Source organism: Acomys minous (assembly GCF_964271855.1).
Source record: "Acomys minous genome assembly, chromosome: 17".
In the NCBI taxonomy this organism is placed as follows: domain Eukaryota; kingdom Metazoa; phylum Chordata; class Mammalia; order Rodentia; family Muridae; genus Acomys; species Acomys minous.
This window is the reverse complement of record NC_140500.1, coordinates 70931451-70949501: the sequence shown is the minus strand read 5'-3', so window position 1 is coordinate 70949501 and position 18051 is coordinate 70931451. Positions and strand designations below refer to the sequence as shown.

The 18051-nt window shown below is 49.9% G+C and overlaps 3 protein-coding genes across 3 annotated transcripts in view; 1 reads left to right on the top strand and 2 right to left on the bottom strand.

The window, feature by feature from the left end:
* Window positions 1-156, bottom strand: part of ELMOD3 (ELMO domain containing 3) — a 32263-nt gene extending 32107 nt beyond the window's left edge. The window contains exon 1 of the mRNA XM_084766560.1: window positions 44-156. The gene's annotated coding sequence lies outside the window, so the exon portion shown is untranslated. The remainder of the gene's footprint in view (window positions 1-43) is intronic.
* Window positions 99-9469, top strand: RETSAT (retinol saturase). Its single transcript, XM_084766550.1, has 11 exons — window positions 99-327; window positions 2893-3075; window positions 3421-3662; window positions 4588-4789; window positions 5630-5827; window positions 6827-6946; window positions 7932-8070; window positions 8316-8425; window positions 8515-8681; window positions 8828-8987; window positions 9221-9469. The coding sequence occupies exons 1-11, from the start codon at window positions 159-161 to the stop codon at window positions 9358-9360; spliced, it is 1830 nt and encodes a 609-aa protein (XP_084622676.1). The 5' UTR covers window positions 99-158; the 3' UTR covers window positions 9361-9469.
* A 775-nt stretch (window positions 9470-10244) lies between these two features.
* TGOLN2 (trans-golgi network protein 2) lies at window positions 10245-17921 on the bottom strand. Its single transcript, XM_084766572.1, has 4 exons — window positions 17789-17921; window positions 16615-17528; window positions 14943-15026; window positions 10245-13857 (listed from the first exon to the last, which is right to left on the bottom strand). The coding sequence occupies exons 1-4, from the start codon at window positions 17832-17834 to the stop codon at window positions 13852-13854; spliced, it is 1050 nt and encodes a 349-aa protein (XP_084622698.1). The 5' UTR covers window positions 17835-17921; the 3' UTR covers window positions 10245-13851.
* Between the last annotated feature and the right edge of the window lie 130 nt (window positions 17922-18051).

Genomic DNA, 18051 nt, shown 5'->3' with positions numbered 1-18051 from the left:
TGGACATCTTTATCAGCTTTGCGCGGGGCATTGGACTACTTGCCTGGGCGGTCCCTTGCCCGCTTTCCTGTGAGGACAAACTAGAGGGGGGCGGAGCTTCAGCCATAAAAGCGGAGCTCTACGGGATAGAACGCGGACTTCCGAGCCCTGAAGGCAAGATGTGGATCACGGTTTTGCTGCTGGCCGTGCTGTTGCTGGCGGTCCTCCACAGGGTTTACGTGGGTTTCTTCGCCGAAAGTTCCCCGAACCCCTTCGCGGAGGATGTCAAGCGGCCACCTGAACCCCTGGTGACGGACAAGGAAGCTAGGAAGAAAGTTCTCAAACAAGGTCAGCTGGAGGGACTGTGGGTTCCAGGACTGCTCCAGGGCATGGCCCTCTGTTTCTCCATTCGTAAAGTGCTGGGAAAACTTACTTGCAGAAGGAGGCTCCACGGTTTACTGTTCTTGCTCCTGAGGGTTTGGGCGCGGGCATTATCTTTGCTACGCCAAGATGTTGGCATAGCCCAGTTCCAGTCCTGCCAGTTGGAATCTGTTCAGTTCACCACTCACACAGAATAAGTGACCTTTCCCCTACTTAGTTCTAGAACCAACTTTTTCCTATGCTCCTGCACAAGCTCGAGGGGTGAGGGTGGGGCATGGGGGAGCAGCACAAAAAAACTCCCAATAAGCGGTTTGACAAAGTGTGGTCCCAATTCATAGGACTGAAGCTTGTTTCTAAAAGCTGGGAGTTTAACTGTTGCTTCGTGATAAGAACCCCACTCTCCAGTCAACCAGCCATCTTTAAAAACACATGTAGAGGTGCTTCCAAGGTTTTTGTTTTTGAGACATTTCTCACTTTTGTACCGGAACTGGCCTCAAACTCACTATGCAGCTCAGGCTCCAAACCCGGAGCAGTCTTGCTTCTGCCCCCGGGACGATGGGATAGCAAGCAGGCACCAACATGCCTGGCCTTCAAGGTTTTAAGGAAGTGTTGGAGCTGGGCATAGTGATGCAACATATTAATTCCAGTCTGGACTACACGGAGAGACCCTGTCTAAACAAGCACACACAACAAACCTGCAAACAACTGAAACGTCCAAATGCAAAACCTTCCAACAACAAACAAGTATCACCTCTTCTTTTTAAAAAAAAAAAAGATTTATTTATTTATTATGTATACAGTGCTGTGCCTGCATGACAGAAGAGGGCATTAAATCACATTATAGATGGTTCTGAGCCACCATGTGGTTGCTGGGAATTGAACTCGGGACCTTTGGAAGAACAGCCAGTGCTCTTAACTTTTGAGCCATCTCTCCAGCCCCCAAGTATCACCTCTTTGACCGCCAGCCTCTGGCTTGTAAATTTTAGCCTAGGCTAGGCTAGCCTCAACTCACTATTTACTGAGGACTGACCTTGAACTCCTGATTCTTGTGTTTCTACTTTCTAAGGGGTACCACACCCAGTTATTTTATTGTTGCTGGTGTGTGTGTGTGTGTGTGTGTGTGTGTGTGTGTGTGTGTGTGTGTGTGTGTGTGGATTTGGGGAGGGGAGGCAAGTCTGATACTTGTAGCCCAGGCTACAACTTGATAAGTAGGCTGAGTTTGCCTCAAATTCCCAATGATCCTCCCGCCACCAGCATGAGATTACAGATGTGCAGTTTAGACAGTAGTTTTTTGTTTGTTTGTTTTTAGTTTTTTTGAGACAATATCTCTTGATGTAGTCCTGGACTCCCTTTGTAGATCAGGCTGGCCTCAAACTCACAGAGGTCCATCTGCCTGAGTGCTGGGATTACAGGTACATGCTTTTGGGCCGTGATTTTATTTACTTATTTATCTATTTATTTATTTGGGATTTTTGAAACAGGGTTTCTCTTTCTCTGTGTAATAACCCTGGTTGTCCTGGAACTCTCTTTGTAGACTAGGCTGGCTTTGAACTCACAGAGATCCTCCTGCCTCTGCTGGGATTAAAGGAGTGCGCCACCACGCCGGGCTTGGAGCAGTGATTTTTAATGAATACATTTTACTGGATGTGGTGGCACATTCTTGTAACCCAGCCCTGAGGAGAAAAAGGCAGGTGTCCCGCCACACCTGCCACACCAACCTTCCTCCTTTTCTGAGGCTGATGCTGTGTGACTTCTCAGAATAGCAGCTTCTGAGCAGCGCTGTTTGCTGTCTGTCCCCACCTCCATTGGCATTCACAGACCCTGCCTCTTCCAAAGAAGCTCAGTTCCGGAGCCACTGGCGGGGGGGGGGGGGGGTCCCTTCTTGTTTTCTTTCCTTGTTTGCATTCACAGAAGTGTCTGCACTTAGGGCACCGTGTCTGTACCATTGCTGTCTTCCGGGCTTCCTTCTACAGTAGTTAGCTGATCCCTACTGTCCCTGAAAGGTATGAAAACCCCCAAGTACATAGTAGGGGTTAAGACCCAACGCATCACTGTCTAATCTGCCTGCCTGGTCTGAGGTATTCTCTGGTAAAGTGTTTTGAGACATCTTAAGAGTTCTGTGCCCTAGAGGAGAAGAGGTCTGTCTCTTTTCCCTCTCCTGTTTTGAGACTGGGTCTGATGAGCCCAGGCTGGTCTTCCACTCAGCTATATAACTGAGGATTTTTTTTTCCAAGACAGGGTTTTTCTGTGTAACCTTGGCTGTCCTAGACTCACTTTGTACACCAGGCTGGCCTCGAACTCACAGCGATCCGCCTGCCTCTGCCTCCTGAGTGCTGGGATTCTGAGGATGGACTTGAACTCCTTAATCTACCTTTCAAGTGCTGGGATCACAGGAGTGCGCCACCATTCCCTGGCTTGCCTCACAGATTCCTCACGTAGTACAAGCTAGAGAAGTCCCCTCTGGCTTCTCTGACTTGGCTGCTTTCCCGTTTCTGTGTGAGAAGCCCACCTTCTCTCTCCTCCCTTTTACAGCTTTCTCAGTCAGCCGAGTACCAGAGCGGCTGGATGCAGTGGTGATTGGCAGTGGCATTGGGGGGCTGGCCTCGGCTGCGATTCTGGCTAAAGCTGGCAAGAGAGTCCTTGTGCTGGAACAGCATACCAAGGCAGGGGGCTGCTGCCATACCTTCGGGGAAAATGGCCTTGAATTTGACACTGGTAAGGCTTGTGTGGAAAAGCGTTGGGAGCATGGCTTTATCTTTGGGAGGCTAGAAACAAACCCTATTGGGTGATACGGGGCAGACACAATGGAGTGACATGGGGGCACTTCCAGTGTCTTGGAGGTCCCAACTTCTCTCTAGGCACCCCCATTTCTGTCTGATGGCGTAGTAATTGGGCAGGCGCTGGGTGGTGTATGTTGTGGCACATGCCTGTAGAGAGGATGGCAGCCCTCTGGGGACACGGACTTGGCCAAGCAGGGCAACCTCTTCCTTACTTGGCACATTTCCAGGGCCTAGTCCTCTTGATCTCTGTTACCCTCTTTTTCTTTGCACCTCCCAACAGGAATCCATTACATCGGACGCATGCGCGAGGGCAACATTGGCCGTTTTATCCTGGACCAGATCACCGAAGGGCAGCTGGACTGGGCCCCCATGGCCTCCCCTTTTGACGTGATGATACTGGAAGGGCCTGATGGCCGAAAGGAGTTCCCCATGTACAGCGGGAGGCAAGAATACATCCAGGGCCTCAAGGAGAAGTTCCCCAAGGAGGAAGCTGTCATTGACAAGTACATGGAGCTGGTTAAGGTAGTGTGAGCCATCATCATCAGTTTATTTCCAAAAAGACGGACCTTTTCGTTGGTGAAGTAACTGCTGGGCGGGGGGTGGGGTGGGGACTGAGTTGGCGAAGTAGGAAGGAAGGAACAGTCATGTCATCCTGATTGCAGTATACACTGTCTATACCTGTGTCCTGCCTGGCTCTCCAGCTGCTATCCTCTCTCTGGCCTCTAGATGGCACCCTTGGAAAGGCGGGCTTTGAGGAAGTTATATATCCTGATAGGAACCAGACTTTTTGTCGTTTTTGTGTATTTGTGTATCGGGTCTCACACTGTAGCCCTGGCTGGCCCGGAACTCACAAGAGATCCCCCTGCCTCTGCTGGGCATATGAAATCACACCTGGCTTCTCAACTGGGATGCTTGAAAGGAATTTAAGCACTGGGGATGTGGCTTATGCTTAGCATATACCAACTCTGAATTAGATCCCAAGCACCCCTTAAACTGGCCATGATGTGTGCCCTGCAATCCCAGCATTCAGGAGATAAAAGCAGGATTGGGAGTTCAAGGTCACTGGGATATGTGGGAGTCTATATAAAAAACAATATTTTTTTGGAAGCAGGAAATGGAAGAGCAAATATAGTCTCATTTGAGTGTGAAGAATGAAGAAAAATCTCAGGGCCCATTTTGTTGTTGTTGTTGTATTATGGTAAGGGAGACAGTCTTGCTATATAGTCCTGGCTCTCATGTCAGTGTATAGCCCTGGTTGCCCTTGAACTCATGGCTGTCCTGCCTCAGCATCGCAGCTGTTGGGATCACAGGCCTGAGCCACCATGCCTGCCTGGATGAAATGTTTTCCAAGTCTGTAAATTCAGCTAAGTGTTGCTGGGCCTGCAGTCAGTGGTGACAGGCGACAGTGGTTCCAGAGATGAGACTCGCTCTACCCTTTCTTCCCCAGGTGGTGTCCCGTGGAGCCTTTCATGCCATCCTGCTCAAGTTCTTCCCGCTGTCCTTGACCCAGCTCCTCAACAAGTTCGGGCTGCTGACTCGGTTCTCTCCATTCTGCCGAGCGTCCACTCAGAGCCTGGCTGAGGTCCTGCAGCAGCTCGGAGCGTCCCGTGAGCTCCAGGCAGTGCTCAGCTACATCTTCCCCACTTACGGTGGGTGGCTGGCAGCCCGGGCTCTTCTAAGCTGCTGCTCACACAGCTCTCTTTCCCATCTGCCTAGCTGACTGAATAGACCCGAGGGCTGCGATGTCTGACCCCTGCTGGACTCTGGTAGAAATTCTTTTTTATCTACTTCCTGGAAGTGTCTCTCTCTCTCTCTCTCTCTCTCTCTCTCTCTCCCCCCTTTTATCTTTTCTTCTTCTGCCCCCCCCCCTTTTTTTTGGAAACAAGCCCTTGCAGGCAGGTTTTGAACTCGTGTAGTCAAGGATGCCCTTAAAGTCCTGATCCTTCTGCCTCTACCTCCCTAGTGCTAAGATTACAGGTATGTGCCACCACATCTGGTCAGTGTGGTGCTGGAGATCAAATCCAAGCCTTCATGCATGTTGGGAACACGTCCTGCTAATTGAGCTACACGTGCCCCCCCCCCCCCCCCGCTCCGCTGCCCCCAGCACATTTCACCCCCTTTTACCTCCCACGCCTTCAAGACAGGTTCAGGACGGTCTGGAACTCTCTGTAGCCTAGTCTAGGTTTCAATCAACAGTCCTTCTGGCTGAGCCTTTGGGTGTTGAGATTGTAGGCATGTACTCTCAAACTGCTCAAGGGTGGGTTTTCTCTTTAGCCAACAGTGTCAGTGACTTCCTTGGTCTTGGCAGCATAGTGGTTTCCAGAGAGTATATTCATATTCACACTAAGCTTGCTGTGTGCCCTGGGCCTTTGGGAACATTTGATACTGGGATGCACTCATGTGACCTTCACAGGAAGGCCTGTTTCTTCCTGAATGGTGCTGTGTCCGCTCTTGCCTGCTCATCTTTTCCTTCCCTTTTCCTTCTGTAGGTGTAACCCCAAGCCACACCACCTTTTCCATGCATGCCCTGCTGGTTGACCACTACCTCCAAGGGGCATATTATCCCCGAGGGGGCTCCAGTGAAATCGCCTTCCATACCATCCCTTTGATTCAGCGGGCTGGGGGCGCTGTCCTCACCAGGGCCACTGTACAGAGTGTGCTGCTGGACTCGGCTGGGAGAGCCTGTGGTAAGAGACTGCTTTGGGGTCAGTGGGCTGGGGTGGAAGAAGAGACCTGGGGTCTCCCTGCAGATGACCCAGCCTATTCACGCAAGGTAAGAAGCTGGAGAGATAGCTCAGTGGATAAATGTTCCAGCCACTAAACCCGATGGCCTAAGTTGATCCTCATATCCTACATGGTGGAAGGAGAGAACTGACTTGTCAGGCTGTCCTCTGACCTCCACATGTGGGGTGCAGCCCCCCAGCCCCCACATACATACATACATACATACATACATATATACATACATACATACATGAAAATACAATTTTTACAAAAGATCAAGTCTGACATAATGGTTTTGTGAGTGGCCAGGGATGAGGTTGGACACACAGGCAAAGCAGATTGCAGAAGGTTGAGCCATCTGGGGAGTGCTGTGACACAGAACTTGGCAGCAGTGACAGAGGGCCTGGGACTCCATAGATCCAGTGTTCTTGGGTTGGCAGGACATGGCTGAAGATAAGCGAGGCCATATGGGGTGGGTGGGGTGAGGTGAGAAGAGCTAGAGAAAATAAACACAGAAGTGTCTGAAGCAAGGGCTGAGTGACTCTGCAGTGCGCCTGCGGCCCGAGAAAGCAGGGCCTACCCTAGGGGACATCTGGTGTCTATAGATGGGGCTATAGGCAGAACTAGTATTTTGAGGCAGGATTTCATGTGGTCCAGGCTAGCCTCAAATTCCGTAGCTAGCTGAGGCTGTCCTTAGAATTCCTGAGTGTCTGGCTTCTACCTCCTAAATGCTAGGATTACAGGAGTATGTCACCGTTCCATGACTACAGCTAGTGCTTTGAGAGAAAAGTGTTTGACACTTTCCTGGACTTTGTTTTATGGGGGGGCAGGGGGTGCACTGAACCTAGGGCCTCATGCATGTCAGACGAGTGTCATACCACTGAGCTACATCCCCAGCCTTTAAGAGAGATCTGGAGGTCCACAGAGCTCCCAGGAGCCCAGCCACATTCTTGTGCCTGCAGGCGTCAAGGTGAAGAAGGGACAAGAGGAAGTGAACATCTATTGCCCTGTGGTCATCTCCAACGCGGGAATGTTCAATACCTACCAGCACTTGCTGCCAGAGTCTGCCCGCTGTCTGCCAGGTAAAGGACCTGTCGTCTAAACGCCTGACGTTTCACCTGTGGAGCTTATAAGCTCAGCCCGTGTGGTGCTCCTCTCCTCTTGGGCAGCCCTCTGGCTGTCCTATCTCTGGACTGTTACCAGCACCGTAACATTTGTATTTGGGGGAACCTAGGACCACAGGTGAAGAGAGGCCCTTCAGCAGTGCAGAGCTCTAAGGACTCTGTCCTGTCAGATGCAAATGTCTAGGCTTTGTACTTCTGGGCTGAGAAACAAAAGCCTGTATGTTTGCCCTCCTTTGCCTGAGAAACTGGACTTTTAGGGCTAGACAGGGCTGGAGATGTAGCTGTTAGGTGCTTGCCTGGCATGCATCAAGCCCTGGGTTTAAGCCCCAGAGCCAGGTAAGACAGCTGTGGTGGATTTGGCTGTAATCCCAGCACTCAGAAGTGGAGGCGGAAGATAAGAAATTCAAGGTCATGAGACCCTGCCTCAACAAACAGAGGAGGACCACTGAGATGGCTCAGAGGTAAAAAGTACTTGCTAAATCTGGTGATGTGAGTTAGATCCCCAGAGTGGAAGAAGACAGCCAACTTCTCGGGCAAGTGGTCCTCTGGCTCCTCCCTGCACACCCAGACACGCCCTTCTCCATACACATCTGCAGTTAAAGAGAAATCTAAGTGTGTACAGGGGAGGGTTGGAATGGCGGGCGTGACTATCCAGCGGTGCTGTGAATTAGCTGTACTCTGAGCCAGCAGGAGGCCAGCACCTCTATGACTACGGCTAAGCCAAGCAGAGGGGCAGAGTTGGCAGGAGTCTGAGGCTCTATCTGACACAGCCAGGGGGAGACAGAAGAGGAGGTCCCTGCCGGGAGCCTAGGGAAATAATGGTCAAAATGATCAGGTCTCTCTCCTAGCTGGCAGTTAGGGAACAGCATCCTGTGGCTGTGCTGGCAGGGAGTGGCTCCCCACCACAGCCACAGCTCCTGCAGTGCAACCCCCCGCTCTGCAGACGTGAAGAAGCAGCTGGCAATGGTTCGGCCTGGCATGGGCATGCTCTCAGTGTTCATCTGCCTGAAAGGCACCAAGGAGGACCTGAACCTTCAGTCCACCAACTACTATGTTTATTTTGACACTGACATGGACAAGGCGTAAGATGAGAGGGTGTGGGGTAGACTGACAGCACTGGGCCCCTACCCCCAAGACCCTGCTTCCACCCCTGACGTAGGGGTAACAAATAGGATGGGTGTTGAGGAAGGAGGTGCCTCCTTTCTTTTTCTGCTTCTGTTTCTTTCCGGTGGGAAATCCCTAGAGATGAACCATCTTTTTTGGGGAGTGCTGGTGGCTTTGAGGAAAAGGGCCTAGAGATTGGCAGTCACGCCTCCCTCATCCACAGGATGGAGCGCTATGTCTCTATGCCCAAGGAGAAGGCTCCAGAACACATCCCCCTTCTTTTCATTGCCTTCCCATCAGCCAAGGATCCAACCTGGGAGGACCGATTCCCAGGTAGGGCTCGAGGTCCAGGGAAGTTGGGTGGGTGGGGGTGGGGGGCAGGGTAGGGCCAAAGCAGCAGTAACCTGGCTTTGTCCCTGCAGACCGGTCCACAATGACTATACTGGTACCCATGGTGTTTGAGTGGTTTGAGGAGTGGCAGGAGGAGCCAAAGGGCAAGCGGGGTGTTGACTATGAGACCCTCAAAAACGCCTTCCTGGAAGCCTCTATGTCTGTGGTCATGAAACTGTTCCCACAGCTGGAGGGCAAGGTAAGGGCCGACACACACACAGTGCAGGAGGTGATGACACACCCCTTAACGGTCTGTTCTTGGGGACAGGGATAACAGAGGAAGAATCGGGCCCTTGCAGATTCCCTTGCTCACCCATGCCCTGCCCTGCCCTTTTGCCTCCTCAGGTGGAGAGTGTGACTGGAGGGTCCCCACTGACCAACCAGTACTACCTGGCTGCTCCTCGTGGAGCTACCTATGGAGCCGACCATGACCTGGCTCGTCTGCATCCTCACGCCATGGCTTCCATACGAGCCCAAACCTCCATCCCCAACCTCTACCTGACAGGTAGGTACACTGCCTTATTTTGCCAGAGTCTGAGCTTTCCTGGCCTAGTCTTTTGTTCCCATCCTCAGGCCTATACCAGGATCTGGGTTGCCATGGCAACTATGGTCCTGGGGTCTATCTGAAGCTGTCTCTAGAGCTCTGGTGGCCTTGATATGAAGGGATGAACACAGGAACCCTTGCTCTCCCATCCTCATGTGGGCAGACAGTCACGGGCCACTGTTTTTGCCTTCCAGGCCAAGATATCTTCACCTGTGGGCTGATGGGGGCCCTGCAAGGGGCCTTGCTGTGCAGCAGTGCCATCCTGAAACGGAACTTGTACTCAGATCTGCAGGCTCTTGGCTCAAAGGTCCGGGCACAAAAGAAGAAGAAGTAGTCCGTTCAGGGATGAGGCAGAAGGACAGCCCCCCCCCCCCAACTTCTCATGATGGCCTCTTGTAGCAATTCCTTGTACACATAAACCGAAACCACTTTGTTTCTGGTAACTGCTGTGAACTGAGTTCTTCGCCCTCTAGTCCAGGCCTCGCGTGGGCTGCGCAGCCCTGATGTCGCATGATGAAGAATGCTCCTACGAGTTTCCCACACCCAACTCCAAGCAAAGGTCAGGCACACAGAGCCCCTGAGGGTGTTGGCTGCTGCTTGGTCTGGTCCTGCCCTGAAGCTTCTTGCTCCTACCCACTCAAGTATTGTGCTGCTGGGCACTGTCAAGGGGAAGGATAGTAGCGTGGGCTTGGGAGGGGCAACTCTCAAAGTGCCGAAGCCAAGAAACCCTCAGCCTTCAGCTTTATCCTCCGGTAGAAGCAGGCCGGAGGAGCAGTCTAAGTCAGAGACACACCGAAAGTCTCCCCTGCCAACAACCCCCCCCACACACACACACCAGCCAGCTGAGATCTTGACTAGAGAACGGCCAGCCTTGCAGGGAGAGGACACGAGGGGACGCTGGGCCTGAGCACAGGAGGCCCAGTGTCTGCAGAGCCTAGGGATGGCGTTTGTAGTTGCTGGTACCCATTAAATACTGAGTATTAAACTGGGTGTGGTGACACTTGCCTTTAATCCCAGCGCTCGGGAGGCAGAGGCAGGTGGATCTCTGTGAGTCTGAGGCCAGACTGGTCTACAAAGTGAGTCCAGGACAGCCAAGGCTATACAGAGACCCTGTCTCAAAAAACAAAAACAAAACAAAGTTAAAACTCTTTCACTTATGTTAAATAGGTACCAATTTTAGTCCATTTAAATATAGTATTAATACATTCAATCTTTCAATGCCTTGATATCTGAAATTTATTTTGGTTTCTGTTCAGTAATGACACGAAATTACACTGAGATGCCAATTATAGAAGCTCAGTAAAATACACTGAAAAATACTTATTATACCACAATCAGCTTTAAAAAAATAAAGTTAAGCCATTATAGTTAAGCTACAAAAAAGGTGAAAATACAAAACATGGCTAACAGTGGCAATCTACTAATAGGGTAAACAAGGAAAATAATTGAAACATTCATTCATTTACTTAACATGGTAGCCTAAATTAATTCCTGTCACAGTGTGAGGAGGCCAGCTTCACGGGTAGTCTGCTATGCTATGCAAGCTGAGGTCCAAGCTACAGTTTCTAAGATAAAATACTCAAGTCACATCTGAGCAGGGAACTAAACAAACTGAGTCATCCTGATGTCATTAGATTAAATTTCAACATCTCTTTACACCTTTTGTATTTTGGGACAGGTTCTCACTGTGTAACTTTGGCTGCCTTGAATTTGCTATTCTAGACCAGGCTGGCCCCATACTCAAGAGATCCTTCTGCCTCTGACTCCAGAGTGCTGGGATTAAAGGCGTGCATCCCCACACCTGACTCTCTACAGTTTGCTAAGGCAATGTCTAGCAAGAATTTAGAGAAAACTGTCTCACAGGGCCACAGGGCCTGGGGCTGGGCATGCCCTTCTCCACATTCTGACAGCTCAGCACATGTGCAAAGCACGCCCTGGAGAAGAAAGACGAGCATCACCACCAGAGAAATTCGAAGGGTATAGAACTCTGTCTCCAGGGAAAAACATATTAGAACATTTAGTTAGTTGTTTGGTCCAGAACTGGTTTCTATAATCCACAGCAGGAAGACAAACTATTAACTGTTATGACTCAGGCAAGTTCCCCTTAAGAGAGTGCCCGTCCACTGAGACCTGAGCAGGAAAGCACGCTCAGGACAGTCTATAGGCGTGCTACTTGAGGCTTCATGTACTTCTTACATGGCAGCCCAGCCCCTGGCAGACACCTCAGCCGGCCCTCACCATCCGCACACTCTCTAGGAAAATAAGCTTCAAGTACTCTCTCTTCAAAAAAAGCAACCCTGAAAACGACTTTTCTTTGGTGGGAGCCATCTCGTTCAGTACAACTTCACAAGTGAAACAAACTCCATTGTACTCTTGTCAATAGCCCAAAAGGTGAGGCTTTGTAGACTCTGGCAATACTTCTCGGGCCTATCCACTCACTGTCAGTCTTGGTTCCTGAAAATCAACCTTTCTTCCTGCCCTTCAAGAGCAAAAGTGAAGTATAAGGTCACAGCAAGCAACAGCTACAAGAGCTGTGGAAGCCCTGGTTTCAGTTCCATTTCCAACAAGAGATCTGGCTCTTGAGGCCCCTGGCAGATGTAACAATGCTAACGGCTGTCTCTCAGGGCTGAGTTTTTCTGGGGAGATCACAGCAGGGTAAGGACTGTGTCACACTCAAGTTTCAAGATGAGGGAGACATTAGGATCTACCAGTGTGGAATGGAAAAGGCCAATCAAGTGTCCTGAAACTAAGGAAGGAACATAAGCGTGTGAGCTGAGTCCTTCAGAACACAAGGCCTGGGTGTGCTGAAAGGAGGGGGCGCCTAACCACAGAGCAACCAGAAGACGCTGGAATGCAAAGGACATGCTGAGGGCACAGGCAGAGAGAGAGGACAGGGAGGCCAAGAAGGAATCTGTAGTCTAAATGCAAGTTCAGGTAGAAGCTTCAGACCAGGCCATATTCTGGAATGATCGGTGTTTCCAGAACTGATAAGGTCAAGAGACTCAATTCAGGTGGCTCCTGAAGATTAGTGGACTGTGTACCTAGAGTTTCTTTAAGAAAGAAAAAAAAAGAAATGGTACTTCTGTGATAAGAAAATTGTTGTTAGTCTGCAGTATGGAGTTTTCAGATGACAGAAACGGAAGGACAGAGGAATATGATAGGGACAACCAGGCAAGTGGCTGAGTTATTCAGCTTAGAGCAGAAGTGGGTTCTGGGAAGAAGGCCAAAGATAAAGACGCGAGTCACAGGGAGGACAAAGAATGGATGGGTTTATTGATGAGACAGTCAAAACAACAGAGACCTGGGCATCCTCTTCCCTGCCCACCATAAGGCAAGGCAAAGGACAATTTGTGAGAGACACTAAGAACGCAGACATGAGTGGACCCCAGCATCCGTGATTACCAAGTGTTGAGAATGGGCTGAAGGAGCTGGCGACCTTGAGAAACAGGAGGAAAACAGCCCTGTAAATATAGGGAGGAGGCAAGGTGACAGAAGTGACACCAGCTAGAGCGGGACAGGCATGGGCACCCACACAGCCTCGGGGAAGGTGTGGATGCAGAGGCGCACAAACAGGCCTAAAGAGGACGGGGAAAATGGAAACAGGGAGGCTAGAGTGTTAGGGAAAGCTGAAGGAGACGGAGACCGGCCTCCTCAGCTTGAAGACTTGTGCACAGCTGGGAGAATGGTGGTCCTGACCCAAGTTCCAGAATGCCACCTGCACAAACGCAAACGTGAAGCACGTGCTGCCGTCAGCCCGGGGCAGGAACTCCACGACCACTGGCGCTTCAGACTGACTTCTCCAACAGCACAGGACTCATGATCGGCCCCTTCCCACACCCCTGAGGTTGGCTGAGACTCTTCTCTCTTCAGGCATGACCCCACGGACAGGGTACAACTTGAGACACAGCGTACGCCAAGACATCCTCAGTTATCTCAGGGAGCCTACTTGGTTTCTTGCCATTTCCTGACCAGGTGCCGCAGGATAGAAAAGACTGCTCTCATTCCCTTGGCTTCCTGGGTGAGAGGACCATCAAAGAGAGCAAGGAAAAGTGTGCAGAGTGCAGTCAGTGCCTAAGTATTCATCCATCTACTGTAGGAAATAAAGCAAAACTGAGTTTGTGGAAAACCTCTTTCCTGCAGACCAAATCCCTCCTATGTGTTTTCTTCCACAAAGCATGAACCTGCCCCTTTCCAAGGAGTTCCTACTAGGGTGACCATATGTAAGAACGCATTGATTCAATGATCATCATCATATTAAAAAAAAAAAAATCCCATGGAACAGTGATTTTACTTTCAGAAACCCCAGATTCCCTAATACAACCAAAGAAGTGTAAACTTTCAGAAAAATATAGACTGTCAGATGGGCCAGACTTTAACACTCTTTAAACTTGCTATTCTGGTTTGCAGCTGAGGCCTCTGAGAAGGTAAGTGTTCAAACCCCTATCTGCCCATCTGCATACCATCCGCCACCTCCCACACCTTGTCTACAAAGCATGGCAAAGAGAAAGATGCAATGTGAGCACGGTCCAGGGTGCGGCCTGCCTGGGGGGGGGGGGGTCCTCCTTTGGTCACAGCCATGTCTCCACATGGTCCCCTACTTGCGCTCCAGGGAAGAAAGGATGATGGGACACACCAGCATAAAGGGAACACGGGGTAAATAAAACATCACCAGAGTACAATGTCGCCAAAGTGCAGGTGCAAAACCTGAGGCTATCTGGTCTCTGCCAGCCCAGACTTGTCACCAAACCTCAGAGGAGGTCAGTCTTTTCAGTTCTCTTGATTCGGAAACAAATCAGCAGGGAGGACAAGGTTCTTGCAGACAAAATCAGAGCTGAAATGAGAGTAACACATTATTTTTTTCAGAGAAACATTTCTTTTTAGGTTTTTCGAGACAGGGTTTCTCTGTGTAGCCTTGGCTGTCCTAGACTCGCTTTATACATCAGGCTGGCCTTGAACTCACAGAGGTCCATCTGCCTCTGCCCCTGAGTGCTGGGATTAAAGGTGTGTGCCACCACGTCCGGCTTTTTTAGTGCTGTGAATTGTATAGGTGAACTCTTCCCTATATGAAACCTGGGAAGTACTGCCATCTGGGTCACCCACTGTTCTTTGCCAATGCCCTTCCTGTTGCTTAACAGGGCAGGGCAGGTGTCTGTTGTAGCCTCCTCCTACACAGTCACCTATAGAGAGAACCTTCCTCAGGCCCTTCTATTGCCATGTTTGGGAAGATCAGCCTGCAGACTGCTCTGTGGGTTTACTTACTTGAGGCCTATGTGCTTCTGGGTTCATCTGTTTTGAGGGAGTTGTGATATAGGGCTTTGCTGCTCAAAGTATGGCCCGGCAGCAGTTGATGATCCCCCAAATGAGGATGCATAGGCTCTATCTCATAGTTAGTGAATCAGATTGGCTTTTTATCATGATGTTCAATGTTAATCACAATGTGCATGTGTCGATGCATAAAGTGTTTAAAGGTGTATGGAGTTACTGTCAGGTGCTGGGATTGCCTTTGAGTGGAAACTCAGGAAGAAACCTAATAAACACACGAAATATCATTTCCAGGTAGCTCTGTTTATCTGCCAAATGTGAAAGTATTGAAAGGTCTCTTTTTTTGTTGTTTTGTTTTTCGAGACAGGGTCTCTCTGTGTAGCCTTGGCTGTCCTGGACTCTCTTTGTAGACCAGGCTGGCCTCGAACCCACAAAGATCCACCTGCATTTGCCTCCCAAGTGCTGGCATTAAAGGCGTGCGCCACCACGCCCGGCTGAAAGGTCTCTTATATCTTTAACTCTGTAGACATATGGACAGTGTATGGACAGTCCTGTTTGCAGTCTCCTCAGGCTGGGGACAATGGCAGCAGCACCCCAAAAAGTGGCCCACCTGAGGTTGCAGATCCCTCCTAGGCATGGCTTCTCACACCTTACCTTTAGGTTCAAACGTTGGTAGTCACTAGCCTTTGGCCTCCGAGTGACTTTGGACCTTTTTCCTTCTAGGGCAAAGGCGATAATCTGAGGGAAGGAAACAACAACAACAACAACAAAACAGATTACTGTTTAGCTCTGTAATATGAACTTCAGTTCCTAAAATCAGAGGCAGTTACTAGAGCCACAAAGAGGCCTATTTAAATTTCACTCACTCTCTCTCTCTCTCTCTCTCTCTCTCTCTCTCTCTCTCTCTTTGAAGTGCTGCAGTTCACACAGGCCCTCGTGCGCACTAGGCAAATGCGTCAAGCGTGTGATATCGCTCTGTAGTACAATGACTGTCTAGCATACATGTAACCTGAGTTCAACCTCCAGGACCACAAAAGTAATAAAATTGTCAAGATTTTAAAAGCAGCTTATATAAAACAAAGTCCTTTTACTACTTAATAGCAAACAACTGGTGGCGGCTGTATGATTTAAGTGTGGGGAAAGAAACAAAGGTCTGCCAGTCCCCAGAGTTCTAGGCCAGGTCTTGAAGGGGGAAAAAGATTATAATTACGGACTGTTTCCTATCTACAAATACATGCTTTGCTCCCACACATTGTTTCAACAACTCTACTCTGATTTACCTCTCTCATCACCAACATTTAGGTGCTGAATAAAGAATGTGCAGTCTTCCCTCATTCTTTATAGCCATGTGCCCAAATAGCCAGCACAAACTGAACTCAATATATCAAGTTACTGAATTTATCTTCTAGATCTTATGGCTCGTTAGGAAATAAAATCATTTTGTCATCAGAGCTGTTTCCACAGGACATGGGGGCCACTTTAACCCCAAAGATGTATACATTTATGCAATTTCTTTTTTTTTTAATTTATTTATTGTATATGAGTGCTTTATCTGTACAAGAGGGTATCAGATCACATTACAGATGGTTGTGAGCCACCATGCGGTTGCTGGGAATTGAACTCAGGACCTTTGGAAGAGCCGGCAGCACTCTTAATCATTGAGCCATTTCTCCAGCTCCCCATTTATGCAATTTCTAGGTTTGCTTCTAACTCTTTTTTTTTTTTTAAAGATTTACTTATTATTATGTATACAGTGTGCATCAGATCACATTATAGATGGTTGTGAGCCACCATGTGGTTGTTGGGAATTGAACCCAGGACCACTGGAAGAGCAGACAGTGCTCTCAACCACTCAGCCATCTCTCCAGCCCTGCTTCTAACTCTTGTTGGATGCAGAAGAGCCTGGGCTGTACACTAATGGTATTACAGACTATGTAACTGAAGAGATTCTTCTTTTAAATTTTGTATTAGATGATGATATTCTTGCCTCCAGATAAAACAGCTGGAACAGAAGCTAGCTACGGTAAATTATTTCAGGCACGAGATAAAAAAAGGAACAGGCCTAACATGTCAAGAACTCAGGCCCACAGAGGCTGCGAATGATCTGAGTTCCAATTACGGGAGAATATTAATCAGGCCAGGTCATGATCCATGTCCAACTCAGAGGAAACAGGTCACATGATGAAAACACACGCTTTACAAAACTTAAGTTGTTTTGTAAGCCCTGGCAGGGGCTGAGGATAAACGCAAGTTGATCTTAAACTTCTCAGCGCTCACAGGCTCTGAGGGACAGCTGCCCACACCAAAGATTCCTGGCCCCTCTTACCTTCCGTTTGTTGTGGTAGGCAATATACAGGGCAGCAACAAGAACAGCTGCGGTGACCAGATAGGCAAAGAAGTGGCTGCTCTCTGCGCTGGTGTTTCCAGAACCGTCCTTATAAGCGTTCTCCTCCCCATCACTCATAGATTCTACAAGTGTCCCTTCTCGGTTCTCACCAGAGGAAGGGCCTGAGACCTTTCCATTTTCTTCTTCAAGTGGTGAGCTCTCTTCTGGCTCTGCATCATCCTCTTCAACCTCCTTGACTTCCACATCTTCCGTGGGTTCTGAAGGCTTAGCTCCTCCCTCTGGCTTTAAAGAGAAGTCAGAGCCCCCTGCCAGGCTCTCTCCAGATTCAGTTTTGGAAGGTAATGCTGGTTTCGGTCCTTTTTCATTTGGCTGAATTTTGTCAGTCTTGGGGGTCTCCTTATCTGAGGAGGATTTGGAGGTGGACTTCTCTGAATCACCTTTTGAGGGCTTGTCAGAATCACCTTTTGAGGGCTTCTCAGACTCACCTTTTGTGAGCTTCTCAGAATCACTTTTTGTGGGCTTCTCAGACTCACCTTTTGTGGGCTCCTGTCTAGATTTCTCCTGTTTGGGGTCGGGGGGTGGGGGCTGCTGTGCAGCGTCCGTCGACTCGGTATCTATTGTTTCGGGATGATTTTGGGGCTCAACCAAATTGGCTGCAGTGGTCTGCTGTCCGGATTCCGCTGAACCGGTACCTGCTGCCTTGGTCGGCCCTCTCGGCTTTTCGGGTTCTTGTGTAGCGGGCTGCTGCCTCTGATCCGCCGGTGTGCGAGGCTCTCCCAGATGAGAAGAGTTTACATCCACAGGAGGCGGGGTCGTAGGGTCTTTTTCTGAGATAGACCCAATCGGAGAATTACCTATACTGTTGTCTGGCCTAGGAGCAGACGGCGGATCTCCTAAAACAAACAAACAAACAAACAAAAAAACAAACAGCACTTAAGTCCTCGGAAGAAAAGGATGGGAAGCGAAGGAGGCTTGACTTTTCAGAGCTGTTAGAGCCCAGCGGCGATGGCCAAATGGGAGAACAGTGGGGATGGCCAGAGGAGGGTCGGCAAAGAAGACACCAAGCTCCCGTGGCGACCCGCTAAAGTGTAGGCTGCAGAACCTAAGGGAGAGAGTGAGATGGGCAGCGGGGGTGGGGCTGGGGGGTCCTTACCTGCCGCTGCGACACTCAGCAGGAGCAACGCAACCAGGAACCGCATCCTGTAGTCTGCGCTTCCGCCCTCTACTGCTGACGTGAGGGCAGCGCAAGGGATTTCAAGAGCGGGGCCCCTCCCTTTCCGGTGGGCTGTTTCTCTTCCGGCGCAGCCCCGCCCCCAGAGGCTGAGTAGTCCCGTAATGTGCCGGAAGTCACGTGCAGTTCCCCCCCCCCCCCACCGCCTTTTTCTCAGCTCTCTGGCGGTCACGGGGGTCTCCTTC

Excerpts from the sequence above, each read along its gene's own strand:
- RETSAT (XM_084766550.1), top strand. The coding sequence starts at position 159 with ATGTGGATCACGGTTTTGCTGCTGGCCGTGCTGTTGCTGGCGGTCCTC. Across the intron at positions 3,663-4,587 it reads AGTACATGGAGCTGGTTAAG|GTGGTGTCCCGTGGAGCCTT; the intron begins GTAGTGTGAGCC and ends TTTCTTCCCCAG. Across the intron at positions 8,426-8,514 it reads CTGGGAGGACCGATTCCCAG|ACCGGTCCACAATGACTATA; the intron begins GTAGGGCTCGAG and ends TTGTCCCTGCAG.
- TGOLN2 (XM_084766572.1), bottom strand. The coding sequence starts at position 17,834 with ATGCGGTTCCTGGTTGCGTTGCTCCTGCTGAGTGTCGCAGCGGCAG. Across the intron at positions 17,529-17,788 it reads GCTGAGTGTCGCAGCGGCAG|GAGATCCGCCGTCTGCTCCT; the intron begins GTAAGGACCCCC and ends TGTTTGTTTTAG. Across the intron at positions 15,027-16,614 it reads CCTACCACAACAAACGGAAG|ATTATCGCCTTTGCCCTAGA; the intron begins GTAAGAGGGGCC and ends TCCTTCCCTCAG.